Below are 22,956 nucleotides of genomic sequence, written 5' to 3' on the forward strand. Positions count from 1 at the left end.
AGTGGGATCCGGGCAGGGACTAGCGAGAGAATGCCTAGTCAGGCATCCTGAGATATGCTGCTTAGGTAACACTGCCGGGCCAAATGAAATGAGGGGCCAAATTCGGTCCATGGGCTACAAGACAACCCCCGAAACTTTCCAAACTTCCGTTCCCTCATCTATGAAATGGGGGTAATGTTAATACCCAATGCACACAATGATAACACAACCTGGAGGCGTGGGGGCAAGCAGGAGGCACAGGGGAATGGAGGCACAGAGGGGGGACCCACAGGCAGACCTCAAAGAATAGTGAGGACCCCACCAGGGGCAGGACAGGGCGGCTGGCTGGGTAGACACCATTCCTAAGAAGGGCAAGGCCCAGAGACATGTCAGCCAGGGCTTCAATCCAGCCTTGTCACACCAGGCTGTGGGCCTCGGGCAATTCCCTTCACTTCCCTGAGCCTCAGTCTCCCCGTCTATAAAATGGGGGTGATGCTAAAAGTATCTTCTTCCAAAGACGGGTGTGAGAATTAGATGCCATATAAAACAGCAGGTAAAGCACTTAGAACAGCCCAGCTGGTGTGGCTCAGTGGCTGAGCGTCGACCCATGAACCAGGAGGTCAAGGGATTGATTCCCGGTCAGGGCACATGCCTGGGTTGTAGCCTTAGTTCCCAGTGGGGGGCATGCAGAGGGCAGCAGATCAATAATTCTCTCTCATCATTGATGTTTCTATCTCTCTCCCCCTCTCCTTTCCTCTCTGAAATTAAACAAAAAAAAATTTTTTTTAAAAAAAGCACTTAGAACAGACCTAACATAAGCCATTATTATGAGCAAATCCAGGCCAGGGCAGGGTTTCCCACACTAGCATTACTGACATTTAGAGCTAGACACCTCCCTGTTGTGGGGGCTTTGTAGGGTGTTTAATAGCATCCCTGGTTTCTAGCCATTAGATGCCAATAGAACCCTCATCTCCAGCTGACAACCCAAATGTCCCCGGACTTGCCCGATGTCCCCTGGGCTGGAGAGTCAGCACGTGACAAGCTGAAAAGACAGAGGGATCTTAAACAGCCAAGGTCTCAATGGCAGGGAGAGTTTGACGTCCGTTGTCCCATCAGTAAAAGGGACACATGGTCCTTACGGGCCATTGGGAGGATCCCAAGAAGCAGAGATTCGGAAGGAGAGGCCTTCACAAGTCGCAGAGGCCACACTCGGGCTGGACACCTCCCTGGCCCCAGCCCCGCGGGTCTGCTGGGCCAGCTCAGCCTTGGAAGGAGGGCCCCACCTGGATTTGGGGTCTATGAGCACGTCCTCAGGCTGTTAGGACGGGACGGGGGGGGCAGGGTCTGTTTCTGCTCGCGATGTAATCCCAGATGGACCACCATGCTCAGCAAACAGCAGGCGCTCAATAAATGGTGAGCGAATAAGCAAGCGGTCGCATGAAGCTCAAAACTCAGAGCAAGAAGAGGGACCTGCGGGAGGGACCGAGAGACCCAGCCACCTGGGCCAGCCCTTCCCGGGCCAGCCAGACACCGTTTCCTGTCTGCAGAAGTGAGACATGCCCTCTGACCTCCCGTTTCCTGAGCCCCCTCCCAGTCCAGGGTCTGGGAGGAGGAGGGGGTGGGGAGATACTCACGTTCCTGAAGGAGGGGAGCCCTCTGGAGCCCAGCCACCCCCACCTCCGCAGGGCCTGTGAGAAGGCTCCGTGGCTCCGCTCGGCCCGGAGCACGTGGTCTTCCAGGAAGGAGACGTGGTGTCCCACCATCTTGACGAAGGCCTGGCGGGGAGGAGAGAGCGGGATGCCACACCTGCCCCCGGCTGGGGCAGTCCTGGCCGCATCCCCCGGCCAGCGGAGGCCGACCCCCAGTCACTGCCACAGCGGGCCCCTGGAGAGGTGAGGCCGTAGCTGGGAGGTCACCTCCCGGGGCCCTGACAATAGCAGCAGCCGCTCCCACCCCAACCAGGCTTGCCCAGGCCCCCGCCGTGTCCTCCCACATTCTCCCCTCGGGACCCGCTTTTTAGCCTGTTTTACAGAGAAGGGAAACCAAGGCTCAGAGAGGTTGGGCCACCTGCCCGAAGTCACACAGCTCTCTCCAGGCAGGCCTCCCTCTCCACAGGGCCTCTCTGCATGCCAACGTGCCCTCTCTCCGTTCTTGGTGGGAGGAAAGCTGCTCATCTTTCTGGCCCTGGATCAACCTTCCCTGACCACCTGCTCTAACACAGCCCCCGAGTCACTGTGGAGCGCCCGTCTCCGGAGCCCCCCTCGCCCTCTGAACCTTTTTCTTGTCTGAAAGAGCCCGTGCTGGGTCAGTGCCGTCCACAGGCCAAGACCAGAACCTGGTCAGCTAGAGGGGCTCAGCTGGACGGCGAGGGCATGAATGATGCACGCGTGAATGAGTGCGCGCCTGCGTGAGTGCACGAACCCATGCACCCTCAGCAAGACACTGGGTGAGCCCAAGATGTGCTGCTCCCTGGGGTTCTGGCAGGGCAGAGCTGAAAGGCCGAAAAAGCCACATCAAGGGTGTGTGAGTGTGTGTGTGTGTGTGTGTGTGTGTGTGTGTGTGTGTGTGTGGTGGGGACAAGGGGCCACGGGCAGGACCAGGGCTCTGGCCCTCAAGCTTGGAGGCCTCCCTGGGCCGACACATCTGGTTGTGAAATAGAAGAAAGTCCTGTAGTCCTTCCAGCCGATTCCAATTTCACGCTCCCTGCGCTAATACCAGTCTGGTGGGGAGTGAGGCCACGCTGAGGAATGCGCGCTCACGAGGTCTGACCCGCCTCCCAAATGCCTGCCAGCGAGGGCAGCCCAGCCCAGCAGGGCCAGGGAGAGGCCATACTGGGGCCACCCCAGCCTGCAGCCAACTAGGGCAGACACCCATGCATCCACGCAGACAGGGCGGGGGACAGAGAGAGGGTGGCAGCCAATCGTAGCCACCCTGGGGGCTGGGTTATGGAGTATGGGAGACTTCTATGTATTTCTCTACACAATTAAAATGTATTACTTTTATTATCAGGAGGGAGGGGAGGAAAAAGAGAAGGAGGGAGGGAAGGAAGGGAGGAGGGAGGCAGGGAGGGAGGGAGGGAGGGAGGGAGGGAGGAGGAAGGAAGGAAGGAAGGAAGGAAGGAAGGAAGGAAGGAAGGAAGGAAGGAAGGAAGGAGGAAGGAAGGAAGGAAGGAAGGAAGGAAGGAAGGAAGGAAGGAAGGAAGGAAGGAAGGAGGAAGAAAGGAAGGAAGGAAGGAAGGAGGAAGGAAGGAAGGAAGGAAGGAGGAAGAAAGGAAGGAGGAAGGACGGAAGGAAGGATGGACGGAAGGAAGGATGGAAGGAAGGAAGGAAGGGAGGGAGGGAGGAAGGAAGGAGGAAGGAAGGAAGGAAGGAAGGAAGGAAGGAAGGAAGGAAGGAAGGAAGGAAGGAAGGAGGAAGAAGGAAGGAAGGAAGGAAGGAAGGAAGGAAGGAAGGAAGGAAGGAAGGAAGGAAGGAGGAAGAAGGAAGGAAGGAAGGAAGGAAGGAAGGAAGGAAGGAAGGAAGGAAGGAAGGAAGGAAGGGAGGGAGGAAGGAAGGGGAGAGAAAGCCTCATTGTTTTAAAACATATTGAGTTCTAATGCATTTGAACACTTCGGGCAAAGGCCCCAGCTTCAGAGCAGGTCCTGCCCAGAAAGTGCCAACATTCAGCAAGGAGGAGCAGTCAGGAGCACGGACTTTTGCAATTCCAGCTCCACCACTTCCTGGCTGTGTGACCTCGGGCAAACCCCTTCACCTCTCTGTGCCTCAGCCGCTTCCTCTATAAAATGGGACTAACAACAGGACCTTCCTCCTGGGGCTGCTGTGAGGTTAAAGCAAGTTCTTACTCGTAAAGCACTGAGCCCCTGGCTCATAGCAAGTGCTCAGTAAATGTTAGTTTTATTATTAAAACTGAGAAAGGGCCCACTTCAAGCTCCGTCCACCCCGTGGGCCGCACGGATCCGAGAGCAGGGTGGTCTTGGCTCCCTGGAAGCCCCGGGGCTCGTGGCCGTGGCTGTGGCCAGCTGGCTGAGTGGCGAGCATCCTTCCCCTCTCCCAGCCTGCGGGCAGTGACCACCTGACAGCTGTCCTCACGGAGCCCCTGAATGTGCCGGGGGTTGGCCCAACGACGACTCTGCGAGGGACAAACAGCACAGCCCCAACTTGCAGGGGACGAAAGATGGAAGAGTGTTACCCAAAGGGCAGAGCTGAGTCAGGCTGTGGAATCCATCTACCCGGTACAATGTCAGGTTCTCACAGGGGCCTAAGCTGTGTTGTTCTGATGTCACACACCACATCATGGGAAATACATATTCTCCCATTGGCCTCAGAATCCATGACCCTTTCTGACTAGCTTAGTTTTTCCTTCTTTTGACAGAGACCCACTTACAGAGAAATATCTCTCTCCTCTAAGGAAAGCAACAGCCCAGGAAGGTGGGGGGTGACACAAGGCAAATGCCATCAGCCTCAATGGTGGGGAGGCTCTAGGGCAGAGTGGGGACTGTGGCAAGCCTGGAGAATCATATCCACGGAAGGGGACAGTTGCTTTTCAGTTGGAAATAACAGCAGAGGGGGCCTTGAGGTTGGCCGGCTCAGCACGGTCCTGAATCCCATTGGCCTCTGAGTTTTCAACCTCTATCTAAACTTATAACAAATGCCGGTGGGAGTGCAAAATGCTGTGGTCACGTTGGAAAATAGTTTGGCAGTTCCTAAAATGAGTTACTGTATGGTCCAGCAATTCTACTCCTAGGTATTTACCCAGCAGAAATGAAAGCATATCCACATAAAATTTAGACAGCATCCTATATAATAAAAGGGTAATATGCAAATCGACCGAACAGCAGAATGACCGATCACTATGATGCACACTGACCACCAGGGGGTAGACGCTCAATCCAGGAGCTTCCCCCTGGTGGTCAGTGCGCTCTCACGGTGGGGGAGGGGGGAGAGGGGGAGGGGCGTGCCACTCAGCCACAAGCCGGGCTGACGGCTGGCAAGCGTGGCGGTGGTGGCGGGAGCCTCTCCCACCTCCGTGGCAGCACTAAGGATGTCCGACTGCGGCTTAGGCTCGCTCCCCGCAAGGAGAGTGTGTGCACCGGGCCTCTAGTTATTCATAAATGCCTAAAGGCGGAAACAAACCAAGTACCCATCAACTGATGAAAGATAAGCAAACTGTGGTATATCCGTATGATGGAATATTATTCAGATGAAGTTCTGACACATACCACAACATGAATGAACCTTGAAAACATGCTATGTGAAAGGAGCCAGACACTCTAGGCCACATGTTGGTTGCATGATTCCATTACTATGAAACGTCAGAACAGGCCAATCCATAGATTCAGAACGGGCCAATCCATAGATTCAGAACGGGCCAATCCACAGATTCAGAACGGGCCAATCCATAGATTCAGAACGGGCCAATCCATAGATTCAGAACAGGCCAATCCATAGATTCAGAACAGGCCAATCCATAGATTCAGAACGGGCCAATCCATAGATTCAGAACGGGCCAATCCACAGATTCAGAACGGGCCAATCTATAGATTCAGAACGGGCCAATCCATAGATTCAGAACGGGCCAATCCACAGATTCAGAACGGGCCAATCCACAGATTCAGAACGGGCCAATCCATAGATTCAGAACGGGCCAATCCATAGATGAGCCGCTGCCAGAGGCTGGGGCTGGGGAATGACTGCTAACAGATAGGGAGTTTCCTTTAGGGACAATAGAATGTTCTGGAATTAGACAGTGGTGATAATTGTACAACCTTGTAAATATACTAAGAACCCCTGCATGGAACACTTTAAAAAATTATTTTGGGCTTTGTCAGAGAGAAAACAAAGTATAGTAACTATAATCCCTCTGACGAGTCCTGGCATCCTCAACACAGGGTCCGAAAGCCATGTCTGGGCCCTCCCTGGCCAGCGGGCCCACCGCCCCAGCCTCACCCTCGATCGTGAGCTCTTACACCTACCACAACTGCCCGGGAGGCCTTCCTCCTTCCAGCCTCGGGTGCTCCCTTCCCGGGCTCACTCCCCCACCGTCCAGGCCTCAGCGTGGAGGTCACAGCCCTGGGCAGCTGTCTGCTCTGGGTCTGGCAGGCACCCCCCAGCCACTTCCTCACCCAGCACCCACAGCCACTAGCAGGGGACCGGGAGCCTCGCCCCAGCCACGTTCCCAGCACCCACCTCAGCGTGGCCCACCGTCAGCGTTCTACAAATCTCTGTCGAGTGAAGGTCGATACGCTTTGCGTTCAAGAACCTCACTACTGTTGCCCATTTCACAGGGAAATGGAGGCTCAGAACTCGCTGGGTCCACACTGGGAAGAGGCAGCCTCGGACTGGGCTCGGGCAGCAGGACTCTCGGGCAGAGGTTCCCACCAGGAGCCATTCCCAACATCTAGAGACATTTGGTTGTCACAATGAAGTGGGGGGGCAGGGGCATCTTGGAGGTGGAGGCCGAGGATGCTGTTGAGCCCTATGATGCCCACAGGATGGCCCCGCCGCACAGGATTGCATGCCCAGAGTACTGATAGCACCGAGGCTGTGCTGTCTAGAGCTTGCGCTCCTAACCACTTGGCCATCCTGTCTTTTCAGTGGCTTCCTGTTCCTCAGGATAAAGGCCAAATCCTGACCTTGGATTGCAAGGCTCTGGTGCCATCTCCTTCCTGCCTCAGAGCTTCTGTCTCGGCTGTGCCCCTGCCCACCCCTCCCCCACACTGCTCCCTCCACTCACCCTCCAGGGGCCGATGGGTTCCTCCCCTCATCACCTGCCCTCCCAGCACTTGCCTCACTCTAAGTCACCCGGGCTGATGGCGGCAGGGAGAATAATCGCCCCAAAGATGTCCACGTTCTCATCCCTGGAAGCAGGGCATCTGTTTCCTTACTCGGCGAAAGGACCTTTGCAGATGTGACTAAGGATCTTGAAAGGCGGCAATGGCTCAGGCTTATCCAGGAGGCCCCGTGTCATCACAGGGTCCTCAGGAGAGGGGCGCGGAGGGTCCGAGTAGGAGAGAGACTGGGAGATGCTAGGCTGTGGGCTCTGAACACGGAGGAAGGAGTCATGAGCTGAGAAATGCAGGCGGCTTCTCGAAGTCGGAAAAGGCAAAGGGGTGGTTCCCCCCCAGAGCCTCCCGAAGGAACCCGCGGACACCTCAACTTCAGCCTGTGAACACATTTTGGACTTCTGCCCTCAGGAGCGATAAGATAATAAATCCATGCTTTAAGCCACTAATGTGAGGTAATTTGTGACAGTGGCAATAGGAAACGGCTAAGGTAATGCTTTGTCGTCAAGACTCTCCTGCTAGAATATGGCTGTGGACTGTACCTATCTTTCTCACTACGAGTGGCACATAGTAGGCCCGCAATAGATGTTAGTGAACCGAATGCTAAGGAAAGCATCGGGCTGGAGAGCTGGGCCGACCCACGCAAGGCAAGAACCAGGGCTGCAAATCTTCATGTTTCTTTTTCCTCTTCCCCAACGTGTGGAATAAAATTCAAATGCATCAGCTACTTCAAGGGCAACGTTTTAATTATATTCCTGCCTCATTCTCTGCTGACGAGAATGTTAATTCTCTGCTAAGGCAGAGCTGCCTGCCAGGCGCCCTTCCTCTGCAGCTCCGAGGGCCACGCCCCTCTGTCCAGGTGACACTGTTACACTGCAAGCCCCTCCCAGCCGCCCGTCCTCCTCTGTGCCAGGAGCCGAGATCCCACGCTGCGGCGGCAGTTCGATTACGAGCTTAGCCCCAGTGGACAGAAGTCGAGTCCAGCTTCATGGAATTAGCTGTGTGACCCTGGGAAGTGGCTTACGTCTCGGAGCTTAGGCTCCTCCTCTGGGAGGTGGGACAGGAGGGCACCAACTCTGCAGCGCAGCAAGGAGGGAAATGAGATGCTGTGCAGCTCAGCCCACACAGTAACAGATGGGGGAGAGAAGGCAGCAGTGAGGCAACAGGGCATGGTGGGGACTGTGGTGAATTAGCGAGCACATGCCTCAGCTCTACAATTCAGCCCAGGGCTCGGAAATGTCCCATTTCTAAAATTTGGGTCACATGTGAGTTTCAGTAGAAATTAACTGAATTTGTATACTTAGATGGGTGCATTTTATATATTTACTAGAGGCCCGGTGCACGAAATTCATGCACGGGGGTGTGTGTCCCTCAGCCCAGTCTGCACCCTCTCCAATCTGGGACATCCCTCTCACAATCCAGGATTGCTGGCTCCCAACTGCTCGCCTGCCTACCTTCCTGATTGCCCCTAACTGCTTCTGCCTGCCAGCCTGATCACCCCCTAACCACTCCCCTGACAGCATGATTGATGCCTAACTGCTCCCCTGCCAGCCTGTTTGCCCCTAACTGTCCTCTCCTGCAGGCCTGGTCATGCCTAACTGCCCTCCCCTACAGGCCTAGTCCCCCCCAACTGCCCTTTCCTGCAGGCCCGGTCACTCCCAACTTCCCTCATCTGCCGGCCTGGTCCCCTGCAACTGCCCTCCCCTGCTGGCCTGACCGCCCACAACTGCCCTCCCTTGCAGACCTGGTCTCTCCCAACTGCCCTCCCCTGCTGGCCATCTTGTGGCGGCCATCTTGTGTCCACATGGGGGCAGCCATCTTGTGTGTTGGAGTGATGGTCAATTTGCATATTACTCTTTTATTAGACAAGATACCTTGAACAATAAATAGATGTAAGTATTTAAAGAAATGTGGGCCCAGGGTTATCAAAGCTTCTGAATTTCCAAAAGCAGCTTAACATTCAGATTTTATATAAAGTAACCAATTTTTAAAATAGGATACTTTATATAAATTCATATTTGTCACATTTTTTAAATGTCCCGTGAGTGGAGGCCCCAACCCCCTGCACTAGGTCTGATGCCTGATAGTCTCAAGGTCAGATCAGTATCTTGGAAGACAAGACAAAAGAGCCAGAACAAGTCCACGGATCTCACAGAGAAAGCTCCTTTTTCTGGACACACCTCCAGCTGGTCCACTCTGGCGTAGATGCCACGCATTTCCGTCACCTTGGCCTTAAGGAGAGGGATGTTTTCCTCCAAGATCTGCGAAGTGTCGCTCCTGATCTGCAAGGATCAAAACAGCTCATGAGGCCCTCTGTCCCATCACCATGGCCTCCCGCCTGCCTCTGGGGTCGGCCAGGGACAGCAGAGACCTCACTGATGGCCGAGACACTGAGTGGCATCCTGGCCTGGGGCAGGCCCAGGATCAACCCAGAGTCCCAGTCAGGGACCACACCACTGCTTCTCGGGACCCAGGCCCGCCCAGGTGTTATGTACTGAACTGAAAATTAATTGTCATCCCCCCCAAACAACCAACACCACCAATCCCAAACAAAGTATCTTTGTTTTCTTTTTAATTTAATCAATTTATTGAGTGATTGATTTGAGAGAGAGAGAAACATCAGTTTATTGTTCCACTTATTTATTCATTCATTGGTTGCTTCTTGTGTGTGCCCTGATCAGAGATTGAACCTACAACATTGAGCTCTAACCATCGGGTTACCTGGCCAGGTCTTCCTTTTCTAAAGCACTAAAGGAGCAAAGGGAAAGAATCCAAATCTCTCAGCTGAATTTGAGGTGAGGCACGCTTTCATTGCCCTGGAATTAATAATACTAATGAGTTAATCATTAGCATCAACCATGTTAACGAAAAACACAACTTATCAGGGAGCGTCCCACATGCAGACACTGTGTTGGGCATTTCCCATGCATCTCATTAATGCTCAATTTCTTCGGCTTGGAAGGACCCCAAAAGTGACTAAATTTTATGAAGCCACCCCCTCCCCTGCATCCCTGAAACTGGACACGTCAGCCTCCGTTTTCCTTCAGAGCCGAGCGCACCAAGCCCAGCCCTTGGCGTGAGAGGGAAGTCCATTTCCATGGTGCCATGTCCTTGCCGTGCAGAGGGCAGTACCACCCCACCCTCAGGTGCCAGGGAGCGTCCCAATCCCCTGCGGGAAGCCAGCCAGTGCTGGTTCCCGGCCCCTCGAGTCTGGACTGGTTTGTCTGGGGTTGGCTGACAATCTGTTTTCGGCCAGGCTCCGAGGCTAAGCTGGAGTGGGGGCCCAGGGGCAGTCAGAGAAACACCAGCGGGCACACAGGAGCCGGACGTGGGACTCCGAGTGGAGTTTGAATCTAGGTCTCCCCACCTGGAGCTGTGTGACCCTGGGCAAGCCACCGCCCTCTCAGCCCTCCTTTGCTGAACCGGACAGGGAAGCAGCGACGCTGGCCCTTGCTTCCCAGGAATGCTGTGAGGACAGAATGATCAGCAGGTTTGCATGGCGGTGCAGGCAGCTGTCTACAAGTCTTCGGTGACCCCGCCTCCTGCTATTCATGCCCTGGGGGATCCCCTCCCCTTGTCCTGGGCTGGGCCTAGAGTCGCACTTCTCATGAAGAGGAGTGGCCAAAACGAGAGATGTCACTCGGAGCCTCCTGTACAGAAGACTGTCCCTCCTCCTCGCTGGCGGTCTCTGTTGCTGGCTTGTTCACACGTGATCTCTCCCCCCTCTTCTCTCTCACTTGCCCTCTCGGCTGCTGGCTCTGAGGAAGCAAGTTGCCATGCTGGAGAGGCCCACGTGGCTGGGAACTGAGGGCCTCGGCCAACCGCCAGTGAGGAGCTGAGCCCTGCCCAGAGCCGCCGGCTTTGCCTGGACGCAGTCCTGCCCCACTTGAGCCCGGAGATGACCGTGGCCCTGGCCCAGGCCGGGACTGCAGCCTGAGACTGAGCCGCAGGGCCCGGCTGGGCTGCACCCAGACCCCTGACCCGCACATGCTATCAAGTGGGAAAGCATTGCCGCGGTCACTAAGTTGGGATCATTGTTAGGCAGCAATAGATAAGTAACTCTGGACAAAATTTTAATTTTAAGCCTGTTTTTAAAAACTGTACCTGTGTTTCCTCCTCTTTCTGCCTAAGTACATGAGACCTCTGTGGTTCTCCTGAGAGTCTGTTCCCACCACCTCAGGAGGCCCAGGTTCCCGGAAGCCATCCCATGGCCCGGCATGTCCAAACCACACTCCTGAACCGGCCCCTCCTCTGGGCACAGCCCTGCCATGCCCCTGGGCAGCTGGCGCCAAGCCCACTGTCCGGGGTAAGTCCCCCCCAGCTCTGACCCCATGAGGCTGAAGAGCGTCCTGAGAGGGTGGGTCTGGTGCAGCTGCGGGCCTCAGTCTCCTCACCTGTAAACCGGGGAGCTTATGGGTGCTTCTCTTGAAAGAACGTTCTGGGCATTCAACGAGATCTTCCATGTCTAAATGTGGCACCTGACTCAGCTCACAAAGTGTTTTCGTTTTCAAATCTGACTTAATTTCCAACGTTGAAATTCAAATGGGGCTCCAGGAGAAACGGCCGATCCCAGGGCTGGGGCAGGAAAGTGTAAGAGCCTGGCGCATCCCGTGGGGCCAGGAAGGAGGGACGTGTTTAGAACTGAGGGATGGCAACGTGTCAAAGGTACACGGAGCCAACCTGCACAACACAGTCAACAGCGTAAACTGGACTAGAACCCAACGTGTCAGATCGATGCACACGAGTCTGACAGGAGCAAATGATGGGAGGGAACGTGGGAATGTTGCGGTGGAGAAACCTGACCAAGACAAACCCCAGTGTCGGCCTGTGGGAGCCACTTGCCCGGAGATGATGTGATGAGAAGCGCCTCACCTCGGCGGCGTTCTCGCCAGAAACCCGTAACCTGGTATGACCACAAGAGAAACATCAGACAAACCCAAACCGAGGGACCATCTACAGCAAGCATGTCAAACTCACAGTCCGCAGGCCACATGCGGCCCACAACAAATATTTCTGCGGCTCAGCCAATATAACTGTATGTAAGAAACGTTTTACTAAAAATTTTGTAACTTAATTTTTACAATATCCTCTTATACATAATTATTAATAACAAACTACAATGTTCACTAATGTCTGATGACTATAATCGTGTTGCATTCATTTCCCTTACACACCTTACGCACAGGTGCACCATTTCTCTCCACTAATACCAGCAGCGAATATTTTAGCAGCCGATGGCCATGTCATTCGTCTTGGACTGACTTGTCTGGTGTGCGCAACAGGAAATATTTCACTTTCGGAGAACAAGAAAAATAGGTTTATTTGCATTATGCTTATTAATTTGTGCAGATATTCAGTGTCTGGTAAATTAATGCTCAAGAAAAAATATTAATTTTTATTAAAATGTTCTATTATTTTTGTTAACGATTACTCATTTATTTCAGCCCTTGGTATTCAGCATGTCTCCATCGAAATAAACCTATGTCTCTATGAAAATCAAAGCTTTTGGGGTTTTTTTTGCGGCCCACATACACTTAAATCTTGTTTATTTGGCCTGTGTTAGCCTCTGAGTTTGACATGGTTGGTGTACAAAATACCTGGTAAGTGCTCCTCGAACTGCAAAGTCACAGAAAGCAGGAAAGGAACTCGGAGACCGTGGAGGCTAAGGGGACGGGCCGCCGAAGGCAGCGTGGTCTCCTCGACGGGCCTGGAACAGGAGCGAGGCCCGAGTGGGAAACAGGAAGCAGAAATGAAGTGTGGAGTGACAGCATCGGCCCGGTGTGGGCTTTACGGTTTCAGTGGAGGTGCGTGGCGATGTAGGATGTTAACAGAGCAGGCCCTGGGTGAGGGGATATGGGAACTCTCTGTACGACCTCGGCACCTTTCCCGGAAATCCAAAACTATTCCACAGCAAAGCACATAAGTACGACTTTAAAACATACTGCAGAGAAACCAAGATGGCGGCACAGGTAAACATCTAACCTGCAGCCTCGCACAACCATTTCAAAAATACAACTAAAAGTCAAAACGGACACCATCCAGAACCACAGGAAAGCTGGCTGACTGAAACGCCCACAACTAGAAGGAAAGAGAAAACCACAAGGAAAATCAGAGGAGCCGTAAAAGCCTGAGGTACGGAGACACGGGCGGAGACACGGGCGCACGCGCGTGCGGGGAGGACGGAGCCAGAGAGGACGGGGCGGCTGAGTACCTGGCCGGCGTTCTCCAGCGGGAAGGAGATAAAAGCTCCAGATTGCGCTGAACCCCAGCTCCGACTGCACTGAACCCCAGTTCCAGGCGAAACCCTGGGGACCCAGGCTCATACTGGGGGAATCTGGGCTGTAAGGTGGAAACTCAGGGGAGCGGTGAAAGGCAGAGCTCCGGAGGCGCGCACGTGAAAGCGCTCAGAGGACGGACTGTTGACTGTGCCACTGGATTGCCCTAACGGGAAGGAGACAAAAGCTCTGGACTGCACTGAGCTCCAGTTCCGACTGCACTGAAACCCAGTTCTGGGCGAGAATCTGGAAATCCAGATTCATTGGGGGAGAGACTAGACTGTTTGGCAGCGGGCGAAACTCCAGGGCGCCTTTATCTCAGAGGTGCTTGCAGGGAGTACAGAGGTACACTGAGGGACACTGAGACCCAGGAACCTCATAGGGCGGGGCTGACGAGAAGCCAAGGCTGTGGGCTCCACCATGAAACTCCGCCCCATCCAAGCTGAGCACAGAGGCTTTTACAATTTTGCAAGTCTAGTTGAATAAGGCTGTCTCCCGGCGTAGACACAGCTGATCCTTACAGCCAATTGGACTGGAGGTCACATCCTCCCAGTGTACCAACAGCAATCAAGGCTTAACAACACCAAGACTTTGCACTCAGCCCACAAAGGGGGGTACCAAGAGCGACCACCTAGGGAGACTGGGGAAGCTGAGCTACCGGCCCCTATAGGTCACTGGCCACACAAAGCCACTCCATCAACACAGGGAGGCAGCCAAAATGTGGAGACACCGAAGGAGGTCATGAATAGAAGAGATGGAGGAAAGTAAACTAATGGACGATACCGTGTTCAGAACCACATTTATAAGGTTACTCAAGAATCTTCTAAAAACTGCTGAGAAACTTGAAGAGACCTTCAAGGACCTTAATGAGAATACCAAAAAAAAATGGAAAAGGACCAGTCAGAAGTTATGCATACACTGTCTGAAATAAAGAATATACAGAAACTCAACTGTAGATCACCGTACCCCAAGAGTCAAACCAAAGATCTGGAACATGAGGAAGCAAAAAACACCCAACCAGAGAGGTGGAAAGTAAGAAGAATCCAAAAGTGTGAGGATAGCATCAGGAGCCTCTGGGATGGCTTTAAGCATACCAACATCCGAATTTTGGGGGTGCCAGAAGAAGAGAGAGAGCAAGATACTGAAAACCTATTTGAAGAAATAATGACTGAAAACTTCCCCCACCTGGTGAAAGAAATAGACTTACAAGTCCAGGAAGTGCACAGAACCCCAAACAAGAGGAATCCAAAGAGGACCACACCAAGACACATCATAATTAAAATGCCACGGGCAAAAGACAAAGAGAGAATCTTGAAAGCAGCAAGAGAAAAACAGTTAGTTACCTACAAGGGAGTACCCATATAACTATCAGCTGATTTCTCAACAGAACTATGCAGGCCAGACGGGAGTGGCAAGAAATATTCAAAGTGATGAACAGCAAGAACCTACAACCAAGATTACTCTACCCAGCAAAGCTATCATTCAGAATTGAAGGTCAGACAAAGAGCTTCACAGACAATAAAAAGCTAAAGGAGTTCATCACCACCAAACCAGTATTACATGAAATGCTGAAGGGTATTCTTTAAGAAGAGGAAGAAGAAAAAAAAGGTAAAGGTAAAAATTATGAACAACAAAAAGACATCAAATACATACCTACCAACAAGTGAATCTAAAAATCAAGTGAATAAAAAAATCTGAAGAACAGAATGGACTGGTGAATATAATAGAATCAGGGACATAGAAAGGGAGGCGACAGACAATTCTCAGGGGGAAGGGGGTCTGAGGGGTGCAGGAAGAGATTGGACAAAAATCTTACACCTATGGATGAAGACAGTGGCGGGGGGTAAGGGGGTGGGGTGGGGAATCAGGTGGAGGGGAGCCATGGGGGGGGGGAACACCTGTAATAATCTGAACAATAAAGATTTATAAAAAAAAAAAAACAAACAACATACTGCAGCGGTGAAGCCTGGATGTACAGCTTCTCTTAAGAGTCAGCAGCTTCAATATATCCCAAGAAACTAGAAACACCAATTAGAAAGGACATATGCACCCCTATGTTCATAGCAGCACAATTTACAATAGCTAAGATTTGGAAACAGCCTAAGCACTCATCAGCAGATGAGTGGATTAGAAAACTATGGTACATCTACACAACGGAATTCTAAGCTGCTATAAAAAAGAAGGAGTTCTTACCATTTGCAACAGCATGGATGGAACTGGAGAGCATTATGCTAAGTGAAATAAGCCAGTCAGAGAAAGATATATATCACATGATCTCACTCATTTATGGAATATAATGAACAACATAAACTGATGAACAAAAATAGATCCAGAGACAGAGAAACATCGATCAGACCATTAAACCTGAGAGGGAAGGTAGGGGAGGGTGAGGGTAAGGGGGAGAGATCAACCAAAAGACTTGTATGCATGCCTATAAGCCTAACCAATGGACACAGACAACAGGGGGGTGAGGGCATCGGGGGGGATGGGGGGGTAATGGGGGAATAAGGACACATATGTAACACCGTAATCAATAAAGAAATTTAAAAAAAAAAAGAGTCAGCAGCTTCAGCAACACGGGCCTGCGTCTCCCCAGGCACCGAAGCTGCTCCCTCCAGACGGGGCAGCTCTCCGGCTTCCACAGTCGCCACCCCTCCCTAACACCTCACCACTGTCCATGTGCTGCCCGGCACCTGCACTTGCTACGCGATAGGGAAAAGTCCTCAATGTCCCCCTTCTTCCCCAAGGCCACGGTTCTAGAGGGAAGCCCACCTCTCAACAAGGCTGCCCGCAGAAGCAGTCGCCATGACGCAATCCAGAGCAGGTCACTCGTGGCGAGGACAGAACACAGTGGATCAAATGCAATCTTTTCTTTCTATTAATTGGTAAGGAAACATATGGGGGGTGAGAATCGGGAGGACTTGGTCTTAGCAACCTACAGGAGAGGAGCGAACGCTGCAGAGAGGGGATTCGCGGAGCATCCCGCCTTCCTCTGAATCCGAAGGAACCGGAGGAAAGGGGTCTGTGGGCCGAGCCAGGGCCCCTCTCTGAGGCTGCTACTCCACCAGCCAGAGCGGTGGGTGTGAGGGCGCCATGTGCACCTGCCCAGAGGCAGGCTGTACGCTGGGGACAGCAGAGGGTAATTTTCTGGAAACGGGCCCTGTAAAGGGGAACTATTTCATCTTCAACCTTATTTTGCCGGCGATGAAACTGAGAAAAAGTCAGGAAAACGGAGTGAGCTGGCCCAGGATCACAGAGCTACAAAGTGGGAGATGGGGGCCTCCAGCCCAGGTTGGTCTGAGGCCATCCCCCCAAACCAGAGATCCGCACTCACGTTCCGTGTCTCCACAGAGAACCAGCATCGTGCCTTAAACAAACACACACGCAAGAAGAAGCCAAGAAAAGCACAAGCAAGCCAGGTGCCAAGATCTAAAATTAAGACTCTTTCCCTTAGAAACCCCGGTTTCTGGCTGCTGAAGACCAGGCCACACTGAGGCCCGGTTCCACATGGCAACACCCATCTAGAGCTGGGTGACAGCTGCCTGCTCTGGTTAACCACAGTCCCCACCACTCCCTAGTGTGTCCCCAGCACGGTGTCCTCACCTATTCCTCACCTAGTCCCTGTGCACTTCCCTTGTTATAGGGGAGTCAAAGGGAAGCGACACATTTCTTTTCTCACAGCCAGCCCACGACACACCATCGCGTCCCAGGCACCTGGGTGTGCATGTTTTGTCTGTTCCTGAGAAGAGCAGAGAGGTCAGCGAGGAACCAATGCTTTTGAACCCCTGCCAGGACGACCCCCAGGCAGCTTCACTGGGTGGGGGCCTGGCAGGCCCTCCCCTTCCCAGCCTGTTCCCCCTCCTCCCCAGGGCTGAGCTCCGGAGCCCAGATGTCTGGGCGGTGGAGGTGGAGGTGATCACGGAGCGAAGACCGCTGTCCAGGATGATTCAGGGCCCCAGGAAGGAGAGCAAATGCACTTGACCCAAGAACAGGCACCAATGCCAAATGCAACTGCTGGGCTGAGGCCAACAGGACATTTTCTCCATTGTGTGAGCGAAGGAAGAGTCTGCTCCCTGCCAGAAGGTGGGCCCGCGGCCATGGGGGTTTCGGAGGGCCCTGGCCAGCTGCCCCAACCCCAGAGGGCACCGAGGCGGAAGGCTCTGCAGTCCAGCGTCTATATCATCTCATCAGCGTCACAACCTGCTGGTGCTTTGATGCTGGTGACGATGACCTCGGTGGCTACCGTGTGTGGGTCACTTGGTACACAGCAGGCCCCGTGCTCAGCAATTATTTTTAATTGGGTGGACATGACATAAAGAGCCCGGGCCTCAAGCGGACAGCTCGGTCACCTCGTACACGTGCTTACATCTGTGTAACCACCACCCGCGCCCATCTACAGAGCACGCTACCACCCCGTGCGGCTCCGTCAGCCTCTTCCCAGGCCTCACACCCTCCCAAAGCTGGCCACTCTCTGACTCCCATCACCAGTCGTTATTGTGCCGATTTTTGGACTTCACATTAGGGGAGCCACACAGAGCGTACTCGCGTGTCCGGCTCCTTTCGCTCAGCATCACGTTTGTGAGAGCCCCAGGCTGTGGTGGGCAGCGCTCATTCCCGCCCTTGGCTCTGCATGAGATCCTCTCCCCCCCACGCCTACTGCCGGCGGCTTCTGGGCGTCATGAACGAAGCTGCTATGTACCCTGCGTTCAAGCCTTTGTGGACATTTGTTTTCATTTCTCCTGGGCGATTATCTAGGGCCACAATGGCTGGAATGTGGGGTAAGTACAGGCTTGACTTTATAAGAAATCGCCAAACTATTTTCCAAAGGGGCTGTGCCCTTTGGCATGTCCATCCTTCCCACACCTGCCATCGTCTGTCCTTTCACTGGGTCACATCCCTGCCTCACCTATTCCTCATGGTAACTCTGGAAATGGATACACTGTTAGTGGCTAAACAGGCCCACAAGTTCTTTACGTCCTTCCAGGAAGAGGTGGGGTCTAAGACCTCACCCCGTGGATCTGGGTCACCTACGTGACTGATTTGACAAAAAAAAAAAAAAGATGGAAGTGACCCTGTGTCAATTTCCATATGCAAGCCTCCGGAGCCTGGCTCCTTCCGCTTCCAGTCTGCTGGCGTGCTTGCTCTGGGGGCCACACCGCCATGCCACGAGGCAGCACAAGCTCAACACGTGGGGGGCTGCACTAAGGACCGGCATGCCTGCCAGCCCCAGCTTCCCCCCACCCCCCATCCCAGACATCACAAGTGAGAGAAGAGCCACCGTGGACAGCCCCAGGCAACAGGTGCCCTGGGACTCAGCCAAGCCGCCCTCTGTGCCCTGCCTTGGCCCACATCACCCATGGGCCGTTGTTTTACAGCCCCACGTCCTGGGGTCGCTGGATGCAGCAGCAGATCATCGGAACCACTATCTCCATTTTACAGAGGAGAAAATAAAGGCACAGAGAGGTGACGTGCTGTGCCCCAGGCCCCACAGCGGGGAGACTCAGAGCTTGAAGTGGCACTATTCCTAAGGTCAAACAGGCCACAGGCGCAGGGTAATGAATTCCAGTCACCGAGAGCGATCAGGGCCAGGCCGGCAGAGGAGTCAATGCACCAGACAGGAAGCCGGACTCTTTCCAACAGCCTGATTTTATCAGAAATGAAGCCGCTTCCCTCTGGACTGTGTACCAGGGAGCCTGGCTGCTCTCAGACCTCTAACTGGATCAGTGTTTCCAAAAGCCACGGCAGGGACCCGGACCGTGGTCCATGGTGTGACATCACCTGCCCCGCAGAGGACCCCACGCATCCCTAGCTCAGATCAAGAGAGGAATGAGCCAGGGCTGACAGCTGGACACCTCTCCCTGTGCTGTGGAGCTCACAACACCTGGATGCAGACACACCAGCTAAGCTAAGCCTCAGCTGTTGGGGCCCAGAGGACCCCCTGATCTAAACAGCATCAGCACAGAGCATCAGTGAAGGGCTGCAAACTCAAAACGCCTACCGGGGCCACAGGAGTGCGTCCTAGGCACGTTCTATCCGTGCGGACAGGCTCACTGCCGTAAACACGCTGAGACAGTTTTCATGTCCACAGAAGGGCACTCTCTTCCATTTCTCGGATCAGGGGCCCTCTTGGACGGGCTTTATTTGCCGCTTTCAGGAGGGCCCAGAGTACACAGAACACTCCCTGCCTTAAACACACGAGCAGAGGATGGCGGTCCGGCAGGCGGCCCTGGAGCAGGGGAGCTCCCAGGGGGCCAGGGGACAGTGGCCAGGCCACAGGGGCGGCCACTATGCAGCTCCAGCTGATGTGGGCTAGGTGGGAACCAGCACCCAGCGGGGGCCGGATCTTCGTTTTTCTAAGAAGCCAGGAATCCAGATTTGGGGCATGACATCCTATAAATGACAGCAGCAAATTCCTTCCCCGCCCCCGCCCCCCCCCCACCTCAAAAAAAAAATTCAACATATCTGCAGGCAGGACTGGGCTGTGGGGCACCTGAGTGCGGCCTCAGTATTAAATCTTTGCAGGAAGGCTTCTCCATCTCGGAGTTCAGAGAGGGCCTTCTCGATGCAGCCTGCAGTCTCGGGCCTCCTGGCCACCTAAACACGACTTCCCCCATAAGCCCTGGTGGTTTTCAAGGCAGGTGTGGCCTGTCCACGCTGACTCCCACCCCCAGCTGTCCCGGACCCACAGGGGGTCTCCTTTCACAGGACGATGGGCTAGGACTTGTCAACAACAATGTCCCTGGGTCCCGTCCATGCCGTCTTCAAATCCGCCCCTCACCTGTGGGCCCTCACTGTCCACGCTGCGCCCGGCATGCCCTGACTGGACCCCGCTCTCCTTAGCAGTTGAATTCTTCCTGTTGTGTCCTCAACTCCCAATTAATCACTATCTCTTCTATGACGCCTTCCCGATTTCCCAGGCAGAATCTAATGCTTTTGCTCCTTTTTTTTGGTTTGTTTTAAAAAAACAAACCAAGTCTTAGGATTATGTGCCCGTTCCTTCTGGACCCTCTTTCTCTTTTCAAAACCTCTGCAGCCTCCCTGTGCACCTGAGCACACGGCGATGACAGCGTTTCCACAGTGAATGACAGCGACTGGAGCACACGTCGCCCTCCCAGCAGTCTGGGCTTGGAGACAGCGGTGGACCCTGCACCCTCGGACCCACCCGGGCCCAGCCAGAGAAGGCGTCCATATTTGGTGAAGAAGAAAAAACTGAGAGGCCATGAAGTCTGTCTGATTACCCAGCTCCCACCTGAGCCACCACCTGAACTAAAATATCGGCTCTCGAGAAAGACACACACATACAGGCCCTCGTGGGACCGTTTCTGTCCGTCCACTGCCATGCCCAGGCGGGCACAAGGCAGGTCTGTAGAATGAATGGGGCTGACACGGAGCCCATCACGTTGGGTTGCTTCTAGGGGAGATGAGGTTACACAGGAGACACATTTCATGGGGTGCCTGGCACAAAGCAGATGTGCAGTAAACATCTGGGGCTGCTTTACTGCGACCCCGTGGGCTCTCAGACCACTGCAGACCTGGCTTCCCAGGCACAGTCTACACCACAGGGCCGGCCGGGCTCCGGCTCCAGGGAGAGGCAGGGTCAGGTCGCAGCATGGAGCTCTACCCTCCCGGCTCCCAGGCAGAAGCCTCCATCTCGGGTTGCCGGTTTGCCTTTAATAAGCTTGGGCATTTCCAGAATGTTCTATCATTGCTCCTTGGGGCCTCACACCTGGCTGGCAGCAAGCCTGGGGACACCAGGATCTAGAGGAGATTTACAGAGAACAGGGAGTGGAGATCTTGTCCTCTGGGCCTCAGGCACCATCTTCCAGGTTCTTCCCCACCCAACTAAGGGGATTTGACCCCAAAAACCAGGGTAGGAGGCAAATGTGGAGAGCAAGAGGGTTTGGGAAGGAGGCGATGCCCAGGACCACCCTGGCTGCGCCCCGGCCCTGCCAGGCCTCGCAGGCCTGAGGCGCTTCCTGGTGACTCCACATCTGCCTGGGGAGCCGCGGAGCGAGGGGAGTTAAATATAGTCTCAGCATCCCGCACGGCTCGCATCGGCGCCGAGAGTGCCACCTGGTGGCCCGCGCCCGCTCCTCTGAGGAATAAAACCACCCGGGAGGACGCAGCAAGATGGCCGGCCCAGGACGCCTGGGTGTGGAGGGGGAGAGCGCGCGTGCGGTTTTCCGCTCACCGCTGGCCGAGGCCCCCCTCCTGCTGGTTGCTAAATCTCCACCCAAATGGCTTCCCCAGAAAACTCAGGCAGGGCCTGGCGTGTGGCCTGTGGAAACCACTGCCCCGGCCGCCCGGCGGCACTCACCATGTCAGCCAGGCTGCAGAACTCCTCCAGCCGCAGGAGCATCCCCTCGATGGTCTCCTCCACCTCCTTCGCCTGAAAGACAGCGTCCTGGAGGTTAGCGAACGGTTTCCAGGGAGACAAGTGCCCTTCATTTTTAAAAAGAGCAAGCTAAATGTTAGGGTCATCCGCCCAATTCCCTCTAGACCGACTTTTCCTTTGCAAAACCTCTCCTAGCCTCATTTGAAACAGGGATAATCTGGGCGCAATCTTGATGCCTGAGGGCTGGGCAAAGCCACCGTGGGCCATCCAGTCTATGCAGCTTTCAAAAGACATGAAATAAATATCAACAGGAAGTAACACAGGTACCCTTAAGATCCCCGTTGTTCAGACAAGGAAACTGAGGCTCAGAGAGGGGAGGTGACCTGCTCGAGGACACACAGCTAGCCAGTGGCAGGGCCAGGACTCTCATGTAGGTTTGAGCCCACAGCCTCAAAGCCGCTCTAATAAACCCTGAGACCTGCCTCCTGAGAAACACCGGAGAGGAAGCGTGAGCCGTGGGAGATGCAGAATAGAAGCCGAATCTGTAACTACACAAGACGCGTGCGGCCAACAGACACAGGCCTGCAGTGACACCGCCAACTGTGGACAGCCTGGGACGCACTCTCACTGCAATATTATCCGTTGTCTGCAGTTCAGCTTGAACTGGGCGCCCTATTGTTTCTTGGAAACCCTATCATTAGCCCAGGAGAGTAGGGATTGGGGAGCGTGACAAGGGAGACGGACAAGGAGGCTTTATGGAATGTGAAGGGTCCCAGCTCCGGTTACCGGGGCCAGGCAGTGACGTGACCGAGGGACACGCCACTGGGCCGCGTGCGGATCTCGGAGGTGCCAGACCCCTTTCATTTTCCAAGAGAGGCCAGAAACCCTCACTTCAGGAGAAATGTCCCAATTTTCAACCAGTGGCACAAATTCAGAAAAAGATACATTTTTTTCTAACGCTCCACGGGCCAAGCTAAACACACATGTGAATGGGTCGGCCAGTTTATAAGCCCTGCTTTCATCACATGTGTAGAAATTAGTCTGACCCTTTCCCCCTCAGGTATGTACAACTCTCAAGGCTTATAAAATAGGGGAGGGTTTCGTGTGTTTTTTTTTTTTTTAAATTCCAGGCATCTAGGAAGAAACTTCTAGACCCTGAACCTCTTTCTCTGGCTCACCAGGCCAATCACGCTGCTCAGGGAGGCGACACCAGGCATTTCTGGGCAGCCTGGGACCGCCCCCCCGCACCCGAAGGCCCCTCACCACCCACTGGCCCCGGGAAATGCTTAGATGGTGCCAGAGCCGGCTGCTTGCAGCGCCAGCCGTCGCCACCGCCACAAAGTAAACGGCTGCAAAAAGCCATCTTTCCGGCTGGAGTATAAATAGTACCCGTGGCAATTTTAAACTCTGGAACCTTCATCTCACAGCTGGGACTATTTCTGTGCCTGCACGGGGGAGGCTTGACAGGGGAGGGCGACCTCAGCGGAGGGAGGGTGGGAAACACACAGGAAGTGCCCCCCCCCCCAAGTGAAATCATGGTACAATGTCTTGAAGGCGCCAAGGGAGAAAGAAGGTGGGAGAGTGTT

The 22,956-nt window shown here is 54.1% G+C and overlaps 1 protein-coding gene across 4 annotated transcripts in view; it reads right to left on the reverse strand.

The window, feature by feature from the left end:
• BCAS4 (breast carcinoma amplified sequence 4) overlaps positions 1-22,956 on the reverse strand; it is a 57,747-nt gene that overhangs the window by 24,252 nt on the left and 10,539 nt on the right. For 2 of the 4 annotated variants that reach the window (XR_013814189.1, XM_079784116.1), the window contains exons 2-4: positions 21,353-21,424; positions 8,914-9,042; positions 1,614-1,754 (exon numbers count right to left, since the gene is read on the reverse strand). Coding sequence is in view for 3 of the 4 variants with exons in the window: in XM_079784116.1 (XP_079640242.1) it covers positions 1,614-1,754; positions 8,914-9,042; positions 21,353-21,424 (342 nt within the window). In the remaining variant the exon portion in view is untranslated. Of the gene's footprint in view, positions 1-1,613; positions 1,755-4,921; positions 5,691-6,862; positions 7,018-8,913; positions 9,043-21,352; positions 21,425-22,956 lie in introns of those variants that run through there. The other 2 variants (XM_079784118.1, XM_079784117.1) reach the window with 2 other exon arrangements.

This window comes from Cnephaeus nilssonii (assembly GCF_951640355.1).
Source record: "Cnephaeus nilssonii genome assembly, chromosome: 11".
NCBI classification, from domain to species: domain Eukaryota; kingdom Metazoa; phylum Chordata; class Mammalia; order Chiroptera; family Vespertilionidae; genus Cnephaeus; species Cnephaeus nilssonii.